Source organism: Pinus tabuliformis, chromosome 6 (assembly GCF_031772625.1).
Source record: "Pinus tabuliformis cultivar Carrire ecotype Pingquan chromosome 6, CPIR1, whole genome shotgun sequence".
Classification (NCBI taxonomy): domain Eukaryota; kingdom Viridiplantae; phylum Streptophyta; class Pinopsida; order Pinales; family Pinaceae; genus Pinus; species Pinus tabuliformis.
The window spans coordinates 443,156,081-443,179,237 of record NC_142292.1 but is presented as its reverse complement, the minus strand read 5'-3'; the positions used below and the strand labels follow the sequence as shown (position 1 = coordinate 443,179,237).

General features: G+C 37.1%; 1 protein-coding gene across 1 annotated transcript in view; it reads left to right on the top strand.

Moving 5' to 3' along the window:
- The first annotated feature begins 2,124 nt into the window (after positions 1-2,124).
- Positions 2,125-23,157, top strand: part of LOC149259195 (hexokinase-1-like) — a 44,692-nt gene continuing 23,659 nt past the window's right edge. Inside the window, exons 1-6 of the mRNA XM_089417663.1 lie at positions 2,125-2,334; positions 2,461-2,643; positions 5,963-6,037; positions 6,291-6,451; positions 6,599-6,689; positions 6,788-6,918. Coding sequence (XP_089273789.1) covers positions 2,140-2,334; positions 2,461-2,643; positions 5,963-6,037; positions 6,291-6,451; positions 6,599-6,689; positions 6,788-6,918 — 836 coding nt within the window. The 5' untranslated portion in view covers positions 2,125-2,139. The remainder of the gene's footprint in view (positions 2,335-2,460; positions 2,644-5,962; positions 6,038-6,290; positions 6,452-6,598; positions 6,690-6,787; positions 6,919-23,157) is intronic.

Genomic DNA, 23,157 nt, shown 5'->3' with positions numbered 1-23,157 from the left:
CAGCCATAGAGCTACCAAAGACTGTCGTTTTACCCAGATTACACAACATCAATTTATGTTTTGAGATATAAGATACCAAAAAGGGTGGGAACTGCTCAATACTGCTCCATTTCCATAAGAGGTTCCTCGTCCTTGGATGTTAGAAGCGCTTCCTCTTTGGTTCCAGTTGGGAACAATTCGATGCCATTTGGGATTACTTCCCTTGCCCCCATCTACTAGGTAATTCTCTGAGGATATTCTCTGGTAGGTAGTTGATGATGATTTACCATCCTGGATGAGTAGGGTTAGTTCCTTCCTTTCTCACATATTTGATCAGAGTAACATTTATTTTCCTTTTTTTCTGTTTACTTAATTGCCCTAGGCACTATTTTCTTAGTTGGGGCATATTTATAATTTTTTTTTTTTTTTGTATTTTTTTGTCAAAGAAGATCCTTTTGGTAAAATTTGTTTCTATCATTTGTTTCTAATGTATTTTAATCTTATTAACATATTTTCAATTTTTTTTTAATGAATATTAATATAATTTCAATATAACTATCTGAGATTCATTGTTTACTCTTTTTCTCAATAAGATTAAACTCAAGGGAATTCCGCTTGAGAATTCCATAACTGTGTGGATGTTTTTATTATCATTTCCTTTAACTACAAAAGAAGAAGCATTTTAGACCTGTACCATTGTTTTAGGCCAAGGCAATTTCAATGATGATTGCTTACTCATCCTCAAATTGTGTGCAAGCTTGTAATCCGGAATGCCCTCTAGCTATCTAGTTCAAGCAACCCAGAAAAGTCAAAAGCTGGAAAAACCAATTTGTGAATGTTGGATTCTACATTGCGTGTAGTCATATTGAAGTAAGAAATATATTATTCACTGTTCATGGAGTTATCCCTTTGACGTATTGGTTTAAAGGAATTAATGAATCACCTTGCAGTGTTTATAAATTTTCCTGTAACGCTTAGTAAATGTAACCAACCCAGGACTATTCATATTCTTTGAGAGAGGATCATCATCACCATGCTATCCTTCCGCAAAATAGATTATCCCCCCTGCTATCAACAATGACGGATAGCGAATTGAACACGAACCACGAACCAAATTAGGGTTCAGAATACATTACCTATGCAGATCTTGATTGAAGTGCCGTGCCCCTTGAATTGGACAAATGAGCGTGTATAAGAGGTATCAAGGTATAAAAGCGCAATGAAAGGATAATAGTGACAGCCAATGTTCTTTGAGGTGGAACTTCTGACAAACCTTATTCAGTTATTTTTAAGTTTCTGTTTTAAAGCATATGTCACAGAATACTTCAACTGAATATTCAGAATGGTACCTTGAAGATGCTCTGAGATTCAGCAGTTTTCACTAGTTTTGGTGGAAGCACATCTGTTCAAAGAGATCTAAGCCATTTAAGACTTGCACGATTCTTCGTCTTAAAAATCAAGATTATTTTTGCAACTCCAGTGTATTCATGGGCAAGCTAGGGATTTATAGATAGTCTGTGTAATTTGATGAGTGAGTTTTGACTTATTGTGTTGAAACAAAATTTGGTGAAGTTTTTATTTTGGAAGCAATACTTTGTTTGCTTTGCAGAAAAGTGACATTTCCGCAGCATTCTAGCGTACAGTTAATGGGCGTTATAATCCCTGATCAATGTCATTTTGTATTTGGATGCAGAATAAATGAAGAGCTTCTTCAGTCTACTCCTTGCAAACGTTGCTTATCCAAGAAATTTATGGATTTTATTTGTGTATTTTTGTCTGTTGTTGCATATATGAGATTCTGAAAACAACTCAAAAATTGATAGGTTAAAACAACCCATTTCAAAGTTCTATCCATGGCAATACCTGTACAAAGTTGACAGCTTGTTTGTTTCGGCAGGAACTAATAATTGAACTCCTTTGTGGCTTCTTTGATGCATGATTTTTGTATTTGTCAGGGAATTGTGTTACTTCCACCACATTTTTTTCCGTCAAGAATTACTGACATATTTGTTGTATTTACATAAAACGAATTATTTCCACCCTTCCCTATCCATGGAAGGATGGACATGCTCGATAAAAATTAGCTTTGAGCTTGATACGTTACAACTTAAGAGAACTTTCTTAGCACCCTTTTTCTTGGAACATAAATGGTTAATAATCATGAGGCCTTCTTACGCATTTGTTTGCCTTTGCTTGTTCAAAAGAGATGAGAAAGGTCTTTTCTATGCTTTGGATCTTGGGGGAACCAATTTTCGAGTGTTGCGTGTACAATTGGATGGCAAGGAAGGACAAGTTGCTGATCAAGAGTTTGAAGAAGTGTCTATACCTGCAAGTCTAATGAGTGGCACAACTGAGGTCAGTATATCTTTCATTGAAAAGCAAATTACTCTCCAAGCATTCTGCTTTCCTATTTTAGTCAGTTCAGTCTTCTCTTATTTCCATAAAGCATGATCTTGAAAACTAACTTGATGTTGATTGCAGCAATTATTTGATTACATTGCCTCAGAACTAGCAACTTTTGTTGCAAAAGAGGGTGAGAACTTCCATCAGACACCTGGTCACCAAAGGGAGCTTGGTTTCACCTTTTCATTCCCAGTGAAGCAGTCCTCAATCGCCAGTGGCACGCTGATCAAGTGGACCAAGGGTTTTTCAATCTCAGGAACGGTTGGTGTTTAAAAATAGCTCTGGTCTGTCCTTGTATATTGAAACTTAAAGCAGTAAAGATGAGACATAGACATTTTAAAATCCTGCTTCTTAAACACATCAAACTATCAATAATAGATTTAATTTGTTGTAGGTGCTTATAGGTTGGGTAAGCTTGCGTCATAATTGATGACATGATAATTTGAAGGAACTGGGGAGAGTTTAAAAGGGAGATTTAGCCTTGTAAGTGTGAGTGTGTAGTATCGCTATTTGAGTTCGTGACGATGTATCATAATGTTGGCAAATGTTGGAATTTGCCAGTGGTCAGTAATGTGCTTGGCAGTCCCTTTGGTCTGCTTTTTGGAACAAGCTTTCTTTTGCTTTCTTTCTTTCCTTTTTTTTTTATTTATAATTTTTCTTTTTTATTTATTTATAATTTTATATAGAGATATTTGGATTCTCTGGGTGTTCTTTGCTGGTTTAAACATAAGGACTTTGGGCTTTATCAAAAAGGAATAACAGCTTTATGAGTTCTTCATCCAAAAGAATTTATTGTGACTTTTTATTTGCTTTGAGAAGGTGCTTTATCAAAAAGGAATAACAGCTTTATGAGTTCTTCATCCAAAAGAATTTATTGTGACTTTTTATTTGCTTTGAGAAGGTGCTTTATCAAAAAGGAATAACAGCTTTATGAGTTCTTCATCCAAAAGAATTTATTGTGACTTTTTATTTGCTTTGATGCTTTATCAAAAAGGAATAACAGCTTTATGAGTTCTTCATCCAAAAGAATTTATTGCGACTTTTTATTTGCTTTGAGAAGGTGCTTTTTATATTGCAAACCTGTGAGAGTACGTCATGTATTACACCAATGGGTCTGGACATTGCCTAATCTTAACACCCATATCAATCTAGGCGAGAAGGGTCAACATATCAGCCTTAGCGTCCACGTTTAAGGAATCTATATCTCTTTCCAAGTTGAAAGATGGGTTGCTAAAGCCCAATAATCCCCACTGCAGCTGGGAGAATCCTCATTAAAAGTTGCTTGGTACCTCCTTGAGAAGAAGGTAACCTTGTGAGGCGAATTGTCTGCCATACCCCTTTGCCATGCAGTCCGATCATCCATGTCAATGACGTCCCTCCAGTGGAGATGGCCACAAATAATATAAAAAACTCAGCTGCTATGTGATTTCAAATGGTTGTGCCAATTTGTTTATTTTCTCCTCTTTCTTTCAAAGAACACAACTCATTCCACACCTAGTCGAGTGCAACCTGGCCTTCACCATCAACTATGATTAATTATCATCTTACCTAACATGTGAGGTGATTTTGTAGATGGATTCATAAAAAAATGTTTTTATTATTAATGTGTGTAAGTTGGGTATATAAAATGGATTTGAAATAGTAATTTTTTTTTAAAGAAGAATGTTTTAATAGTGTATTTATTCACTATCAATTAAAAAAAACACATATATATAACAATGATTATTATTCTCTTCACTCAAATTTAATTCTTATAAATAACATATTAAACCGCATTAAATATAAAAAGTAAAAAGTATCCTATTCTTATAGATTTGACTCATATTAAACCACTTTATTTAAAGTATCCTATTCTTATAGATTTGACTCATATTAAACCACTTTAATCTAAAGAAATATCTTATTCTTATAGATTTAGATTAAGATCAATTCAAATTCAAATTATATATTTAATTTCACATCAATTCAGATTCAATTTTTTTAATGAAGTTCAAATGATATTTATAATTAAGTTTGACTATATATATTTATCAATATATAGGATAAAATAATAAATTACAGTTATATATAATATAAAATTATATTCTGTACAATTACATTTATATTCTAATTATATATAATTTATTTTATAATAAATGGCAGTAATGGGTGAATTTCAGCAAATTCATGGCCATGGGAGGTCCAGTGCTACGTTGATTGCGGGAACAGCATACCCCGTTGCGAACATCCTGTAGGAAATTCCGCGGATGACCAAAAGGACCAGGGAGGAGCAGTTCGGGTCCAAGATTAAGTTGATTTCCAGGTTAAGTTTGGTTGTAAAATTATTGAAGTTGAAATAGTTGTGTGGGTATAAGGACATAAATAATTCAGATGTTAAGAAATATTTCCATATCTTTTGAATTAAATAGATAAAAGTCATTTAATTATATTATATTGTATTGTTGAAGTTTGAGTGTTAGGTTTGGCTGTAAAATTTTAAATTATTGAAGCTGAAGTAGTTGTGCAGGTATAAGGCCTTAAATAATTCAAATTGTTAAGAAACATTTTCATATAGTTTGAATTAAATAGATTAAAGTAATTGGACTAATTTTTTAAATTTAATTAAAATATAAATTATTTAATCATGAAATATTATAAAATATATATTATTTAAATTAAAAATTAAAATATTTAACTGTAAATATAATAATTTTTAGTTTAAATTTCAATTGGTTTAAAGTATTTTTACTATTGAAAAAGTATGGCATCTTTATTACGAAGAGTCTGCCGAAAGTAATTATTTGATATAAATATTCCGTGAATAACCATTTAAAAAACAAATAATTTAAAAAACAAAAAATTTATTTAAATTTAAATAATAACTTAGAAAACAAAAAATTTATTTAAATTTAAATAAAATTATATATATAATTATTTAAATTTAAATAAAATTATATATATATAGATATATATATTTTTAGTATTAAATAAAAACAATTATTTAAATTTAAATAAAATCATATATATATATATATATATATATTCACATATTAAATTTTGAATATAATAACTCTTTATTTAAATGAACAGAAAATACTTTCTGTTTTATATACATACATGCTTACCGTTATTCTCTCTATATAAATAACGTTATTTGTGTGAAACGGGGGATTTGCTTTTAACATCCATTTCACGTTTGTTTCCTTCAATAACGTTATTTGTGTGAAACCAAGCATCTGATTATAATATCCATTTCACGTTTGTATCCTGTTTCCATTTCACGTTTGTAACCTGTTTCTTGTTTCTAATATCCAGTACACGTTGTATCCTGTTTCTTGTTTCTAATATCCAGTTCATGTTTGTATCATGTTTCTTGTTTCTAGTAACGTAGCTTCCAGTTCATTTGGTCTTTTCTCACAGACTCCTGAATTTCCTGAACTGTTGTTAAAACTTTCACTCTTTCCCTCGTAAACAATTATTAGGTTAGTTGTAATGTATGCGAAACTTGCTAGCGACATCTTAAACTGCAAGTTGGTTGTTCTCTGTTTTTTGAACCTTTCTATCCTCTCCGTATTTTGACTGGAATTTCATGTGGTACCAGGTTGGCAAGGATGTAGTGGTAGCCTTAAATGAGGCCATGAAAAGAAAGGGTCTGGACATGCGCGTCGCTGCACTGGTGAGTGCTGCTGATGCCGATGCTGAAAGTTTTTCCATGAAGAATATTGAAAACTGCTTTAGGATGGCAAAATTTATTCATTTGGACGGTTATAGGGGGCACACTTTAGGAAATTGATCTTGCATAAAAAAATAATCTGTCCGTCAAGGACAAATATTATCCCAAAACATCTTTAGTAACATTCTGATTTCAGTAGTCACTGCTTCCAAAACACATTTATGTAAATTATATTCACGATTGAAATCCAAAACAGGTGAATGATACAGTGGCAACATTGGCTGGAGGTCGATATTGGGATCAAGACGTTATGGTTGCTGTTATTTTGGGCACTGGCACTAATGCATGCTATGTAGAATGTCCAGAAGCAATTCCGAAATGGCAAGGAGATCTACCGAAATCTGGAAACATGGTAAAGTGACCCCATCATGAATCTATGTACTGTTTTCAGCGCTTGTGTCACACAATAGGCTACACACTGCAAGAATCCAAAGATAGGAGTGAATGATATATGTTCGATATCTACCCTGATTCGATGATTTATAATTTTTTTGTTATATACAGATTATCAACATGGGGTAACTTTTGGTCTTCCCATCTTCCCATGACAGAATATGACAAGGCTTTTGATGCTCAAAGTTTAAATCCTGTTCAGGTAAGTTGAATTATGTTTTTTATAGTTCTCTGTAGCGTTTAAGAAGTTGAGTTCTATGTTATATCCCGAGTCCTGACTTGCCCAGTCACCACTCCCAGATCTTTGAGAAGCTAATCTCTGGAATGTACTTGGGAGAAATTGTGAGAAGAGTGTTGCTGAGAATTGCTGAAGAAGCTGCTTTATTTGGAGATACCGTACCACCTAACCTGGCACTTCCATTCAAATTAAGGCATGCTTTTTTTCCCATCGTTTCAATCCTGGAAGACTAGATTGTTTGTCCTCTGATACCAACACAGAATGCACTAATTCTTGATTGTTCCTACTTCTAACATATGAATAAACTGCGGGCTTTATATCTTATAAATGTGAGTTGTGTTTATGAAATACAGCTAGGTAGCACATTGCCATATACTTACATTCTAAAAGTTGCTTCTGCGTTGTATTCTAGATGTTCTCGACTATTATTATAATTGGTGTATCTACATTTTGTATGCAGTTACTGGAAAATTTATTAACATTCAGCACAACATGTATATTAAATACAGGAACCCCGTCCATTGAAACTAACATCGGAATTGTAGTAATTTCCTTAAGTGATGAGTGTGAATGGAACTGAATGATCACTCCGCACTTACAGTACATCAGACGTGAGAGTGCTTGGAAGCTCGTTAGAAAATATATGAAAACTAAGTAAAGCAATTGAAGAGACCAAAGAAAAGAGATGTAGAAGCTGGAGAAAGATTATCATTATAATAAAAGATTGCTGGGCAAAATTCGAGCTATCTGGGATGGGACTTGGTAGTCACTCCATTCAACTGTGATAAAATGAGATTGAGGGGAGGATTAGTTGACAGGCAGGTTCCAACTGTGGCATTAAAGTCTTGGTGAAGAATGATTCTATCAATAGAATCAGTGTGGAAAAGGAGATGATAGTTGAATATGTACTCTCTAATGTGGATCCTTGGTGATATCTATCTTCCATGTTGAGATGGTTGTATACATGATCTTGTGCTCGGAAGGTCTATGCCTCTACCTCTACTTCTGCCTCTGGATACTGCTCTTACTTTCGTGCCATTCCAGGTTGAAGCCTTAGGACCCTAAATATTCCTTGATCCTATGGCCCTCTCATGCGTTGCCTTAGGGTCACTCTAAGTTTTGGCCAAGTCCGATAACAAGCAGGCCCTATGCGCTATTTGACTATCTTGTAAGAAACATAAGGTTCTAAAAGAGGGAATTTCCACATGAGTTAGATTCGCTTAGGATTCGATTATAACTCTATGCTTACGTGCATCAATGCTTTCGCCGTGGCTTCAGAGGTCTGCACTGTCTGTGTATGGTTTTTGATTGTTGTGGTTCACCTACTGATGATTTTTCTCATAGGGGTTTTAGTGATCTGAAACACTTTCTGAATCAGCCTCCTCTATAAGGGGTGTTACGTCTTAGAGTTGCAGTCAAATATATTCAAGTCCTCAAGCAAAGTGCAGAACTAGAGACACTTAAGAAGGTTAACCTATCCACTCTCATGACAATTCTTCCTCTCACTTTAGGCTGGTTCTTTTTTGGCACAAGGGAAAAACTGTAGAAAAGATTGTTTAAGATATTCTTTAGAATTTAGGGGATGGTGGACTGCCAAGATTAGTGCCTTTTCAATTGGGAAATGGAGTCAAGATCAATAATCAAATGGTTTTAAACATTATGGAAGGAGGTGTAGTCAGGCTGTTATAAATATGCTGTAACCAATCACATGGACGTACTTCAATATGCAGAATATTAAAGGAAAGCCCTTCCAAAGATGCTCCTCATAACAGGTACAAAATCAATCAAGTAATAACATGCAACCATGTATAATTAAAAGACAGTCACCTATGAAACCATAAATGGAGTAGGATAGCCTTATTATTGAATGAACATCAACAATTCATCATTCTTAAGGTGTGATTTCACCAGAGGATCAAGAGTGTCTAAACATGCCATACTTAACTTGTCAACACTAGCTAGGGCAGCCCTCAAAAAATAGAGTGAACATATCTAACTGGGAAATTGCAGCTGTGTTGGTGAGCATCGTGCATGCATCTTACTAGCAGACAATGCACTTGCTATTCTTGTCTATCTAGCCATTTGCTTTAGTTTACTTTAGTCCACTTTAGCACTTTAATGCACATGCAACAATTAAACTTCCCTGTTTTCATTTTCCTTGCTTTGAGCAAGGTTCATGCGATGCCATTGCATGGTCTTCTTTCTCGAATATTTCCCTAGCAGACATGGTATTTGTATTTCTTTGACCTTCATTCTTTGGGGGTATTAATTGATTAATGAGCATTGGCAATACCTTATAAAGATCTGCGTTTTTTCCTTCTTAATCTTTGATTCTTCTCTTCAAACTCTGTATCCTGGGTGGCTCTGTAGCCAAGCTACAGATATTGGTTGAGTAGCCAAATCTTACAAGCAACAAATATCTTTCAATAATTGTACAATGATTACAACAAGACAAAGGGAGGGTTTTGCCTCAACCCTGATGTCTTCTTATTGGAACAAACTTGATCTTCTTCAAAGGTTATATCAACAGATTTGTACAAGTAATTTCCGGCCATCAAATCAACCCAAGAAAAATAAAAGAAAGGTGAAAAAATTCACATTGAAATGTCCCTTAACTTCTTCCTCCCAAAAGATCTTCAACTATGCTCGGAGGGGATCGCATACATTTCCATTGATGCCTTTAGCAAATGGATCTCTCCTTTCTTATCAAACCCTAATCTATAAAATAATTTTAGAAGGTCGTATGGTCCTTGACTTTTCCTTTTGAATGAATAAAATAGGTCCACATTACCACTTGCTTGTTGGAAAAACAGGGGGATGAATCAATATTTCATTTACAATTAGTTAATTATAAAAATTTAGAGCATGAACAACAAAACAACAACCATCAACACATCACAAGAGAAGTACACAAAAGATTTTTAGGTGGAACCCTTACAGGAGAACCACTGAAAGCTTTTCTAATAATATATAAGTACAAAAATTTCTCAACTCCAACTAAAAGGGAAGCTCCAATTTCTTAGTACTCTAGAAAAACATTCCATTTATCAGGAAGCTTCAATTCCTGAAAGGATGGTTCTTACACCCTGGTTTTTCCAGCTCCAACACTTTAGTTTTAACAACTCCAATTGAAAGGATGCTTCAACACCCTGCAAGTTCCAACTTGCCCTAACACCACCCTGCTACCCTGAAGTATTTCCAGGCTCCAAGCTGAAGGAGACTTTAATCTCCTGCCTTGCTCCACTCAACCACCCTGAAAATATATATAGGAAAATAAAGAAACAATTTGTGGGCTCCTATACCAGGAATAATGACCCACATACAAAGATATTTAATGAAGTTTCTTTGCTGCTGATATATGTTCTAGATACACAATGATGTGCCATACTTCAAAACTGCTCCTTGTCTATTGCCAACTCAAACATAACTGAATCATTAACAATCCATACTTCATACCTCAAGACTGCTGATGTATACCTCAGATGTACACTGATAAGTTGTACTATGTCAGTTGCAAGACTTCAGAGAGCTACACTTTATATATACTGTCAATTCTTTTGCCAATCACAACTCAATAATAAACAGATTTATTTCAACTTTGTTCCATACCTTGTTAAGCGTGCTCATGAAGATAAGCCACTTGAATTTGCTTCATATTTGTCAAGTATTCTTCCTAAAGATTCCCTTGAGTGGTCAGAAGATTGCACAACATTCAATATACTTCCTCAACACTTGCTTCAGATATAACTTTTACTTAACTTCTGATCCAAGAAGCCTAGACCTTAAAATTTGCTTAGATGCAACCTCAAATAATTCACAAGATCATGAGAAGATTGGTTCAGGCAACCTTTCCACAAATGTTTAACAAAACCTCTGACCATGTCTTGATGCAACCTCAACAATGACTCAAAATAGCAGACCTCCACGCATCAATCTTAGACTCAGTATTGGACTGGGACTTAAACAGGCCTCTTCAAAGAGCAATCATAGAACTGACCACAAAAGATCCACGGATCTGGTTTCTAACACGTCCAATATGCTTTTGCAATTTCCATCACTGCAAACCTTAGACCTCAAACTTGAATTGAAACATATCTTGAATAGGCATATACCAAATTTTGTGATTTCCCTTCAAGTAGCCTTACTCCAAAAAAAAATAACACAATGATGCTCTGTCAAGCGAGACCGAAAACATGTGCCAAATACCCAAAAAAATATACCACAAAATGCCACGGATCAGCTAAAATAATTCTAGGCCAAACCGTCACAAAGATCTGTCAAGAGTGAGGGGTCCAAATCGGCTTCAACACAGGTCCGGAAAAGACCTTGACATACTTCAGACTTGGCCAAATTTATGCCGCCGAGAATGGCCTCAGGAAGGCTGAAAATATCACACAGATGAGGCTCTGAATGGGGTCAATCACAGTCCGCAATATGCCTCGGATCTTCCACAAAAAAATGCAACAAATAAACCTAGAAATGCCCTTCCATAGGGGGTCGAATATTCTCAGCAATCAGCCCTAGATCCATCCAAAAAAGGGCTTGAGGAATGGTCGCGGTCTCCCATGAAAAAGCCTCGGAAAACACCTTAGATGTACCTCAAAAAGGCCTAATGGCCTCATAAGATTCTCTATAACCTAGTGAAGAAACAATACAGATAATCTTTAAATGCCCAAACTATTTCCAAAAACTCGATCTGCTCCTTTGGATAGACGTGAAAAAATTAGGTCTCAAAAACCGCAGAAGATTAATTTTCCATTCCTCTTTTGCAAGCGAATTTGACTAGGAGGCCCATGATAATTTAATTTAATTTTCTTGAATTAAAATGCCACTAACAAACCAATCAATAAGCTGCTAGCTGCTTGTAGTATGGAGGCCCATGATAATTTAATTTAATTTTCTTTAATTAAAATGCCAGTAACAAACCAATCAATAAGCTGCTAGCTGTTTGAACTTTGTAGTATCTTCTTTGGGGCTTTTGGACCACAAAATGGGGCTCCAATTTTTAAAGAGGCATATCTCCTCAACCATGAGGAGTTATGAGGTGTGCCACCTATCGTTGGAATCGACATGATGAGTAGAATTAAATGAAGATGGTTTTGAGCCCAACATACAGATCTTGCCAATCAATTTCCTCAATGAAAATAGGGCTTCTTTTGGCTGCTGCTTGGGTTTATATCAATGACAACCAAATTCCAACATTGTCATCTTTCTATTTCATGAGATCCTTTTAAAACATGCATTTATTATTTTTTGAGGTTTTGCCGATGTTAACAATGCCACATGGCATCTCCTCATGCAAAGATTTTTCTTCCAGACGGGTAGAAAATGACAAACAAGGTGTTCTCATCCCAAAGCCCTCCTCAAAGGTGAAACATGCTTCCAAATATGTAGAAGAGGCTTTGAACAATGTATCTTTACCCCCAAGTACGTCAAAAGGTGAAATACACCTCCAAATATGTGAAAATGAATTAAATAATGTGCCCCTACCTCCAAAGGTTATCTTCATAGGGGGAAAATGCCTTCAAATATGTTGAATTGATCCGGATTTAAACAGGAATGCAACAAATTACAGAAATAACAATAAATACAGAGATGTGGCGCAAATAATACTTCATTTCATTAATGTAAAATATTGAAATATGCTTATAGACAGAAATGGAAATAAACCAGCTACGACGATGGTAGCTTATCTTTGAGAAGAGATGTGGTGGCTACATGCCTCTGAATTGTGTTACATTGAGGCTTGAAGGCCTATTTATTGTTGAGAAACAATGGAAAACTCTAAACATCCAAAAACCTAACCCTAGGAGATGAAACGCCAAACTGTGGGCCCCGTTTTGGGTAAATTGGTACATCAACTTCTTGGGGTCGTAACTTTGGCATACGATCTCCGTTTGACGCACACAATAGCTCGTTAGAAAGATCTATCCGAGGACTACAACTTTGGAAAGAACAACATCGGTCTATGGACCCATGTTGCTTCCAGATTTCCCAAAAAACATCGTTTAGGGCCTCAAAATGGCTCCAGAAGTTCAGGACCCGAAAAACTGCTAAAAATAGTAAATTGTGCTACAATTAAGGAAACTGAAAAACTAAAAGAGACAGTTGTGGGGGTCCAAGTGGGATAGGTGGGTGGCCACCAACATCCACCTGGATCATTCCTCCCCCCTTAGGAAGCAATGGTCCCCATTGCGTTGAGTTCCTCCTTGAGATGAGGAAGCTTTTGCTGAGCTGTTCTGCAACCTTTGATGTGTCTAGTTATGGTGGGAAGCATGGTCAAGGGTAGTCTACATTGAACACTCGGTGCAAGTGAAGGAATGAGGGAATGCTATGCTCCAAAGCATTGTTGCCCACAACCTTGGTAATGGTGTAAGGACTATGTCGGAGTGGTCTGAGCTTCTGATGGGCTCTTGTAAGGCGTTATTTCTGCAGATGCAACCAGACTTTGTTGCCCACTTGAAACTTGTGTGGTACCTCTGTGGGTGAGGAGAAGTTGTTCCTGAGTTTTGTCATGACCGTATCCCTTTGTTGCTATTGATGCGTGGAGGCAGGGGTCATGGATGTGGCAACGATCTTCCCCTTACTTTGGGAGCAGACCAGACATAAAATAAATTTCTTAGTTTGTGAGATGATCTTATTGCCTTTCTTAGCAGAGATCAAAGAGGTGGCGGCAGGTGGGGCTACCTCTGGTATCCTGTATAATGAATTATTCAAAGAAATAATTACAGTGCGAGGCCTTGACTCATACACAGCATGTTGCCTCCACAAGTATGGTTGGCCTAATAATACATCACAAACATCCAGAGGTGCAACATCACACAATACCTCGTCTGTGAAGGGTTTGATGCTGTAGGGATGGTGGCGCTGCTGGCGGACTCGGAGATCTCGTCCTTGGTGAAGCCACCCGATACTGTATGGCTGCGGGTGTGGTGTAGTTGGTAGGCCCAACCGCTTCACGACTTCTGCTGAAATGAGGTTCTTTTGGCTGCCACTGTCGACAATGAATTACAGCGGCGAACCCTTCACCCACATTTGTGAGTGGAAAAGATGCTCCCCCTCCTTTGGATCTTCAGGCTCATTCTTCTGGATCTTGGCAGTGGCAATAGTGGCGCTGGGCTCCGCGTCAATGATCTACTTCCCTTTGCCATTCCCCTTGTTGGGTTCTGACTCAGGGTCGGAACATGCATCTGATTCCGAAGCCTTCAGCTCGGCCACCAGCCACTGCTTGGTTTGACACTCACTTGTGTTGTGAGTGGGGCTCTTATGGAGCTCACACCACTTCCCTGTGTCCTTCTTTGACTTCGTGGTGTTGTTCTTTTCTTGCGGCTTTGACGAGTTGTCTTGGGTCACCCCGCCTTGGCTTTGTCCTTTGTTCTTCGGATTCGCAGATCCAAAGTCTCGCTTCTTTTGTTTAAACTTCTGCGTGATTTTGACAGCGTATCGATACGCCATGCCGAGCAAGGAGATGTTAAGGAACTCCATCTCGTCTTGGATGTATTTGTGTAGGCAGCCGTGGCATTTGAGTACCAAATGCAGCTCAGAATCTTTGATACCCAACTGTGTGCGAAGGGTATGAAAAATGTTTGTGAACTTCAGCACATCTTGGTCCCTTCCCTGTCGTAGCGTGGTCCACTTTATGTATTTGTCCTCATAGCTTTTGATAGGGTAGTACTGCTCCTTGATGGCATCTTGGAATGAATTTCAAGTGGGTGTGGCTGAAAATAGTAAGCCCGTACTTTTAGCCTTCTGCTCGCAGTAGGTTTCCCACCAGTCCTTGACATGGGGGGCTGCTTTTAGAAGAGCGAAAATAATCTTTTCCCGACTGGAAAAATCATGAACAAAAAAATACCCATCTAGCAGATTTAACCATTTATCTATGACATTTGCGTCTATCTGGCCCTCGAATATGGGGATTTCAAAATTAACTTGTACCTTAAAGGGTGTGGTGTTTCCAGAGTAGCTGTTGGAAGCCGATGCGTCGTCTCTGGGTAGCCGCTGAAGGATCTGGGCAAAGCTATCCATCATCGTGTTCCTTTGTCACTCGAGGGCTTCTTCGAGCAAGATTTTGATAGGATCTCCTGCCCCCTCGTCTTTCTTTTCATCCGCCATGGGAGGCCATCAGGATTTGCGAGGCTGGTCTTGCAAAGGTTCGACTAGTTCAAGCCTTAACTCCTTATATCCCGACCTTGTTGGGAACATGCAAAGAAAAATAGAGAAAAAAGCAGACCGCTCTGATACCATTGATCTGGATTTAAACAAGAACGCAACAAATTACAGAAATAACCATAAGTACAGAGATGCAGCGGAAATAATATTTCATTTCATTAATGTAAAATACTGAAATATGCTTACAGACAGAAATGGAAATAAACCAGCTACGACGATGGTAGCTTATCTCTGAGAAGAGATGTGGCGGCTACATGCCTCTGAACTATGTTACAATGAGGCTCGAAGGCCTATTTATTGTTGAGAAACAATGGAAAACCCTAAACATCCAAAAACCTAACCCTAGGAGATGAAACGCCAAACTGTGGGTCCGGTTTGGATAAATTGGTACATCAATTTCCCGGGGTCATAACTTTGGCATACGATCTCCGTTTGACGCACACAATAGCTCGTTAGAAAGATCTATCCAAGGACTACAAATTTGGGAAGAGCAACATCGGTACATGGATCCATGTTGCTCCCTGATTTCCCAAAAAACGTCGTTTAGGGCCTCAAAACGGCTCCGGAAGTTCAGGACCCGAAAAACTGCTAAAAATAGTAAATTGTGCTATAATGAAGGAAACTGAAAAACTGAAAGAGCCAGTTGTGGGGGTCCAAGTGGGATAGGTGGGTGGCCACCAACATCCACCTGGATCATGAATACACTTTGAATAAGGTGTAATGACCTATAAAGCCACTTTAATACGCTTCAGTGCCTTCTTGCACAAAATTTGCCTCTTAGAGGGGGGATATTCATGATGAAGCAACCAAATATTATTTTACCCTTGGATTGGAACACTCCTCATTAGACGATGTTTATTTGATCATCTAAATTCTTTTAGCACCACATATCATCATTCTTGGCAAGGCATTTCTTGGGACCCCCTATATTGGTGAAACTGGTCGTTCTATCAATCAGCGGATCAGCGAGCATTCTGCTGACTTAAGACATGGTAGGACCAAGTCCTCGGCCCTGGCTGAGCATGCAGGGAAGACTATGCATCATGTATGCATAGAGGAGGCTCAAGTCATTGCCAAGATTCCGCAGTTTCACCATCGCAAATTTAGAGAGGCCCTGGAGATTGAGAAAAGGCCGAGCAATCTCAATAGGGATGATGGCTGGAAGATTAGCCGTTGCTGGGTCCCAGCCCTGTCTTCCTAGCCTCCTCATTCTCCTTTGTATTTTGTCTCTAGGTTTCTGTCCTCCTTGTTTCTCTTTTGGCATGTTTATCCTATTATTTTGGTGTATTTTAGTCTTTCGGGCTTCCTGGTGAATTAACCTTAACCCATTTTTCATTCTTTTGGGCGGTCTTTTGATTAAATTCTGATTTTCCTTATTTCATTAGTATTCTATTATTTTCCTAGAATTGAGTTGGCCTTTAGCTTATGTCGAGTAATTAATTTTATTGAAATATTTATCATCAAACTTAAATAGGGATCTTTAAAGTGGGTTTATGGGTATATTATGTTAGATTAATAGTATTATCATCATAATATTAATATTTAATATCAATAAGATATATTAATAGTATTAATATTTAATATCATAATATTAAATTAAATATGGATTATTAAGGTATGTTTATGGGTATATTATGATAGTATTATCATCATAGTATTAATATTTAATATCATTATGATAGATTAATAGTATTAATATTTAATATCATAATATTAAAGATTTATCATCAAAATTAAATATGGATTATTAAGGTAGGTTTATGGGTAAGGTATTTTATTAATAGTATTAGTGTGAGTATATTTAAACTTAAAATATTAAGTATTTAACCATGGGGTCTTATAGATATTTACGATATATTGGTTTGGTCTTTAATAACCCTAATTTATGATTTTTACCATAAGGAGCAAAATTCTAGGTAGAATTAAGAGTTAACAATTTATTTGGAATTATATATCATTTAATAAGCATATATAACTTATTAAAATTAATTTTGGAATAAACCTTTATATGTAAATAATAGATAGAAATAATATATTCTAAAAAGTTATTACCATTCTTACCATACCTATTAGGGTTTATTACTTTGTAGAAATAAATAAATGCGATATAACCGTTAGATTATTAGATAGGGTACTACTTAGAACTCTCTTATTAATTAATTAATATTAGACTGATTTATTATTTATATTTTTAATTAACGCCTTTATAAAAAGTTACAAAAAATAGGTAAATATTAATTTAACTAATTTGACTAGGGTCATTGGTCAAAATTAGCCGTTGGTATTTTTAACCCTGGAGTCTCTGCACCTCTATTTAAGCAAGCTAGGCCAGATTGGTTCTTCAACTTGTCCTGACGATGAACCACACTGGTTGGTTCGAAACGCGTCGACAAAAGATTGGTTATGTGATTTTGCCGAAGATTATCTAAACAATGTTATGGATCACAGAAGTCTAAATTCCTTAAAGGCATTTCTTCTTTAGATTCTTTCTTCACCACTTGTCATGCCTTGAGGTTCCTATGAGATAAGGTGATTTGCACCTCTAGGCTCTTTATTGCCAGATGCCATTCTTTGGACCTCTTGTAATGTAAGGCATTCTTATTTTTTGGGTTGTTTGATGAGAGAAGAAAAGCCAATGAAAATGCTAAATGAACTGTGCATTTTCAAGGGGTAACAATTGACTCCACATGGGACTGTGCTCCTTGGTAGGGTGCAAGAGAACTCTAGAATATTTGTTGGCTATCTGTGACAGGATGGATCAAAAACATGCACTTTTCTCCACCACATAGTATAGAATATTTTCAATCCCAGTTCATTAGAGAATTTCAATCTAATTACTCATTCCTAAGGGATATTGCAAATAAAGGTGTGATTTCAAAATGGAAAAGGAAGCATAATGAAATATATTGCTCATGAGCATCGAGCTTATTCTTGTTACCCTACTCTACAACATGAAGTTGCAATGCTAAGTGAAATCAAATAGCTAATGCAACCACTGTATCATCTCATCAACAATATGAGCATGTGTTTTGCAACAAACCAAAACAAGACTACATCAAGCATCTTGCACATACAGGTTGGGACCTCTGTCACTGTATGGTTGAAAACTAAGGTGAGCTCCTGAGAATGGAAGAAAACGCCAAAGTGACAGTAACGTTGGTTTGTGTTGCTACATACTTCCTCTATCCAATGTTGGATAGGGCTTGTTACCGCTCAAACTAGCAGGGGTCCTAAAAGGGGATCCTTGAAGGGATACTACTAGGCTAAGGACAACAATGCAGCAATAGCCCACTGTTACCCCGGCTAAGGCTCCATGCTCTTTACTTACTTTCACTGATGGGAGGAGACTCGTTATGATAAGGATTGCGAAATGGATGGACCAATGATAAGGGTGAGGGGTGGTCCTAGAAGCCTATTCACAAGAGAGGCTCAAATATGTGGCTTGCTTTCTTTAGAAGGCAAGGTTGTAAGCTCTCAAGGAAGGGCTTAAGGTGAATTTCAAGGTTTAGGGTTAGGGTATGTATCTTATAATGGAGGTCCCCAGGCCTTAAAATTCTTGTGAAAGCTTGGATTCCAAGTGATCCTTGAAGGATTATCCTTAATAGTGTATGGGACCACACGGGACCAAGTGGACCCGGGGTTAGGTCAAGAGGGGAGGGTTTAGCAACCAAGGATATGCTTGACCTATTCTAGAGTGAGAAAGGGATCGAAGGAAGAATATTTAGTGCAAGACAATGTGAGGATCCCATTGACGTCTTTAGCCTAAGGAACCCAAGGGCAAGATTGATCTTGAGGCTAGGGCTTGAGGTATCTCATAATCCCACCATCGAAAATGTGCTTAAAAACTCGAGGGTGCCTAGGAGAAACCCTAGCGCAGAGGATGCCAAGAGATCAAATTTTTTCAATGGGTGATTTGTAAGATAAATGATGCCCTAGGAGACCTAGAAGACTAGCCCTGGAGAAGAGGAGAGGGGAGAAGGAATATAGGTTTAAGGTGATCACCTTATGGTGGTCCAGTGCCTAATCCTTTCGGGAGATTTGGAGTCAAGAGTAATTATGACAATGGATGTTGAATTTTCTATGTCAAGGAGGCCTCAAAGACAACTTTGCATGGAATTAGGGCAACAACAAAAACAACTTCAAGAACTTTATACTTCGTTTTGCAAAATATATGGCTTATCAAGATGAATTTCAATGAAGAAGCATCTCTAGGAACATTCATTCATAATACATGGCCCATACATGAAGCATCACTATCTAGAAATCAAATTTCCACAACTTCGCATAAAAGGATGCAATAAATTAGCCCTAATATAGAGAAATCCCAGCAACAATATGTGTGACAAAAAATAGAAAGAGAAATAGCATTAGATTGCACTTACATGTATTAAGAGTATATCCAACCATCAAGACTTTGCCAATCAAGAAGCTCCAAGACAAGAGAAAATAATCCAAACATCAAAATTCATTCCATGCTCCAAAAATTTGTCCTCCAAGAAGTTAAAGTCCAATCCAATTGATGATGCTAAAATGAATTCATATCACTTGTATTTATACACTTCAAATGAATTCGATTTAGCTAATTAGGACTAATTAGCTCCTAAAATAAAATAATGTACAAAATAACTAAATTTTGGTGACAAGCCCACCAAACTAGCTCATAAACAAAAATATAAGCCTCTCAAGAGGTTGAATGATCAATAATGCATGTTGTTGGGCCTAAGAGGAGGCCTGATGAAGTCCATAGGTGCCAAAATGTGAAATAGGACTCCTGAAAGTAGTGGATAAGGTGTTGGCCCCTTGTTCTCCAAATAGTAAACCTATGGTGCGCCCAATGGATGTGGGGCCACACAAGTGTCCTCATGGGTCTCCAAATAGATCAAAGATGTTGGGTCCCTATAATACTAGTGATTACCCCATTACTATTGTAGTTATACCCCTTATTAATATTGTTGTGCCCCTATTGCCCCCATATTGTTATTGCTGTGCCCCATAGAATCTCTCTATTGTTATTTTTGTGGCTTTATATTATTATTGTTAGGTCGGCTGGATTATATTGTGACTCCTTAGACTCCTATATATAGAAAGGAGGTTTTGTCATTTGAATCATCCGAGAATTGTTCATTTATGTAATGTAAAGGAGGTTGCCCCCTCGAAGAGGCTAAATTCTAAGGCGTTGATCTATCTTTTCTATCTTTTCTTGCGCTGGTTTCATAACATTTGGTATCAGAGCTTTGGATTCTAGGGTTTCGCTGCTCCAAACAGGTCATCGTGGCATTTTCGCTATAACTTTTTTTCTGCGACGTTTCAGAAGTTGCAAAAAAAACCCATTTGAGAAGGGATCGCGCTGAACCTCGGGTTCGAATTTCAGAGCTTTTCGCGGTATATTTGCGGAGATATGATCTGAGGAAGTTGGTCTTTTTTCAGACTCCTGAATTACATTCCAAACAGGTGACCTGGGGAAAATCGTCATAACTTTCTCTCTGGGGATCAGATTGAAATTTCGTAAGAAGGTACAGAAAGAGGACGGACTGTAGTTTCTTGTATGCATTTTTCAGATCCAAAGGTCGAAACAGTGACTCGTGGCACGTCGTACAAGTTCGCTCTACTGAACTAGTCTATAATCAAGTCACTGTGGGAGATTTCGCATAACTCTTCCTTGGAGAATCCAATTTGGGTCAGACTTGTGGCATTGGAAAGAGGACGCAAAGGCTACTACAAGTCGCAATTTCAGAACTGGAGGATCTGAATTTACTGAGATACATCAGATTCAATATCAAGCTTCTACAAAGTGAAAAAAGGTGTGTAGTTTTTTTTTTAAATTTTTGCGTAAGCTTGGTTTGAAGGAATTCAAAGGGCATAGTAAAGCATTATTATCGGTAACTGATGCCCTGAGGAAAGAAAATGCAAACACCTAGTAAGGAACCTGAAAGCTCTAGCATGACTCATGAAAAAGAGGAAGAAATGCTACATGATATATCAAAATTACAAGAACAAGTGCAACAAATGTCACGCTCACAAAAGCTAACAGAAGTTAAGATAAATGGTGTGGAATCTAAGATAAATGGCGTGGAATCTAAGATAAAGGGCATGGAAGCTAAGATGGATGATTCAAAGATAGATTTGAAGAGAGACATGGCAAATTTGAAGGCAGATTTGAAGACAGACATGGCAGATTTGAAGACAGATTTGACAAATTTTCTACAAGAAATACTTACTAATGGTGAAAAGGTTGTAAAGGAAACTCATGATGTGAACAAAAGAAATGTTAATCATGATTCCATAGACTCTAATGTTGGATCGAAGACCCACCATATTCCAAAAATCGATATGAGGAAGTTTGATGGCAAGGATCCCGCCACATGGATATTACAGATGGAGCAATTCTTCGATCTCAATAATGTGCAAAACACACAAAAGGTACGTATGGCAACTTTATATTTGGAACCAAATCAGTTTGTATGGTATCAATGGCTTTGCTCTCGTAAACAATTTATCACTTGGGCAATTTTTACGGAAGAATTGATAGCACATTATGAGGATACAAAAAGCAACACTTTTTTTAGCCAATTGATAAGTCTCAAACAAAAGGGTTCAATAATGGAGCACATTGAGGAGTTCCAAAAATTGAACATAAGGGTAAAAGATATTCCAGAGGAGCATAGGATTGATGTGTTCATAGGGTCTTTAAAGGATAATATCCAACATGATGTTCGCCTTTGGGAACCTGATTCATTAGAGAAGGCATTCAGGTTAGCAAGAAAAATGGAAAGCAAAATTATGGCAACCAGGAAGCATACCACTCACAACTATAAAGACGGAAGTGTTGTTGCCCCTAGTCTTCCACAACCTATAAGGTTGACACCACAACAATTGGAAGAAAAAAGAGCAAAAGGGCTTTGTTACAGTTGTGATAGCAAATACACTAAAGGTCATAAGTGTGCTGAGAAGAAATTATTCTACATAGATTGTGAAGAGGAAGAAGAAAAGGAGCAAGAAAGGTCAAAAGAAGAGGATATACTCCAGGAACAAAGCCTAGATGAAGAACAAATAAATCCGACCATATCTTGTAATGCATTGGCGGGAATTACCACTCCTCAAACCATCAAGATAGAAGGACAAATCAAGAAGAAAAAGGTAATAGTGTTGATTGATTCAGGAAGCACCCACAATTTTATTCATTGTAAGGTAGCAAAAGAATTGAATTGCTTCCTATATCCAGCACCAGAGTGTCAAGTGATGATTGCAAATGGAGGAACAATAAATTGCTCTGGAAAGTGCCATAATATCAAGCTATCCATGGGAGAATATGTATTGACTAGCCCAATGCTTTCCATTCCAATGGGAGGTGCTGATGTTGTACTAGGAGTCCAATGGCTACAATCCTTGGGTACAATAGCTTTTAATTTTCAAGAACTTTTCATCAAATTTTCTACGGAAGGAAAGGAAGTTGAATTAAGGGGTATTGCAGGGAAACCAGGAAAGATAATCAGCTCTAATGGTATGACAAAGCTTCTAAAAAAGGAGCAAAGAGGTGTAATTGCACAATTATGTTCGCTAGATGTTTCCACATTGGAATCATCTATTTCTCCAGATCTCCAAAAAGTCCTGGACAATCATTCCAAGGTATTTGAGACTCCCAAAGGTCTCCCACCTATGCGTGATCATGATCATGCTATTCATCTGATTCCAGGAAGTGTTCCTCCAAACATCAGGCCGTACAGATATCCCTATGTCCAAAAGAGTGAAATTGAACGTATGGTTGCAGAAATGCTAGAGGCTGGTATAATTCAACCGAGTCAAAGTTCTTTCTCTGCTCCAGTAGTATTGGTGCACAAGAAGGATGGATCATGGCGCATGTGTCCGGATTATAGGGAGCTCAACAAGCTCACTATTAAAGATAAGTTCCCCATTCCTGTCATTGATGAATTACTGGATGAATTGCATGGATCAATTTACTTCACCAAGTTGGATCTTCGTTCAGGATATCATCAAATCAGAATGAAGACTGAAGACATTCCGAAAACAACATTTAGAACTCATGAGGGTCATTATGAATTTTTGGTCATGCTTTTTGGCCTTACCAATGCACCTTCAACATTTCAAGGTTTGATGAATTCAATTTTCAAACCATTCCTTAGAAAATTTGTGTTAGTATTTTTTGATGATATACTAATCTACAAAAGTCTTGGAAGGATCATGTTGAACATGTTGACAGGGTGCTACAACTATTGGAGGAGAAACAATTATATGCAAAAAGATC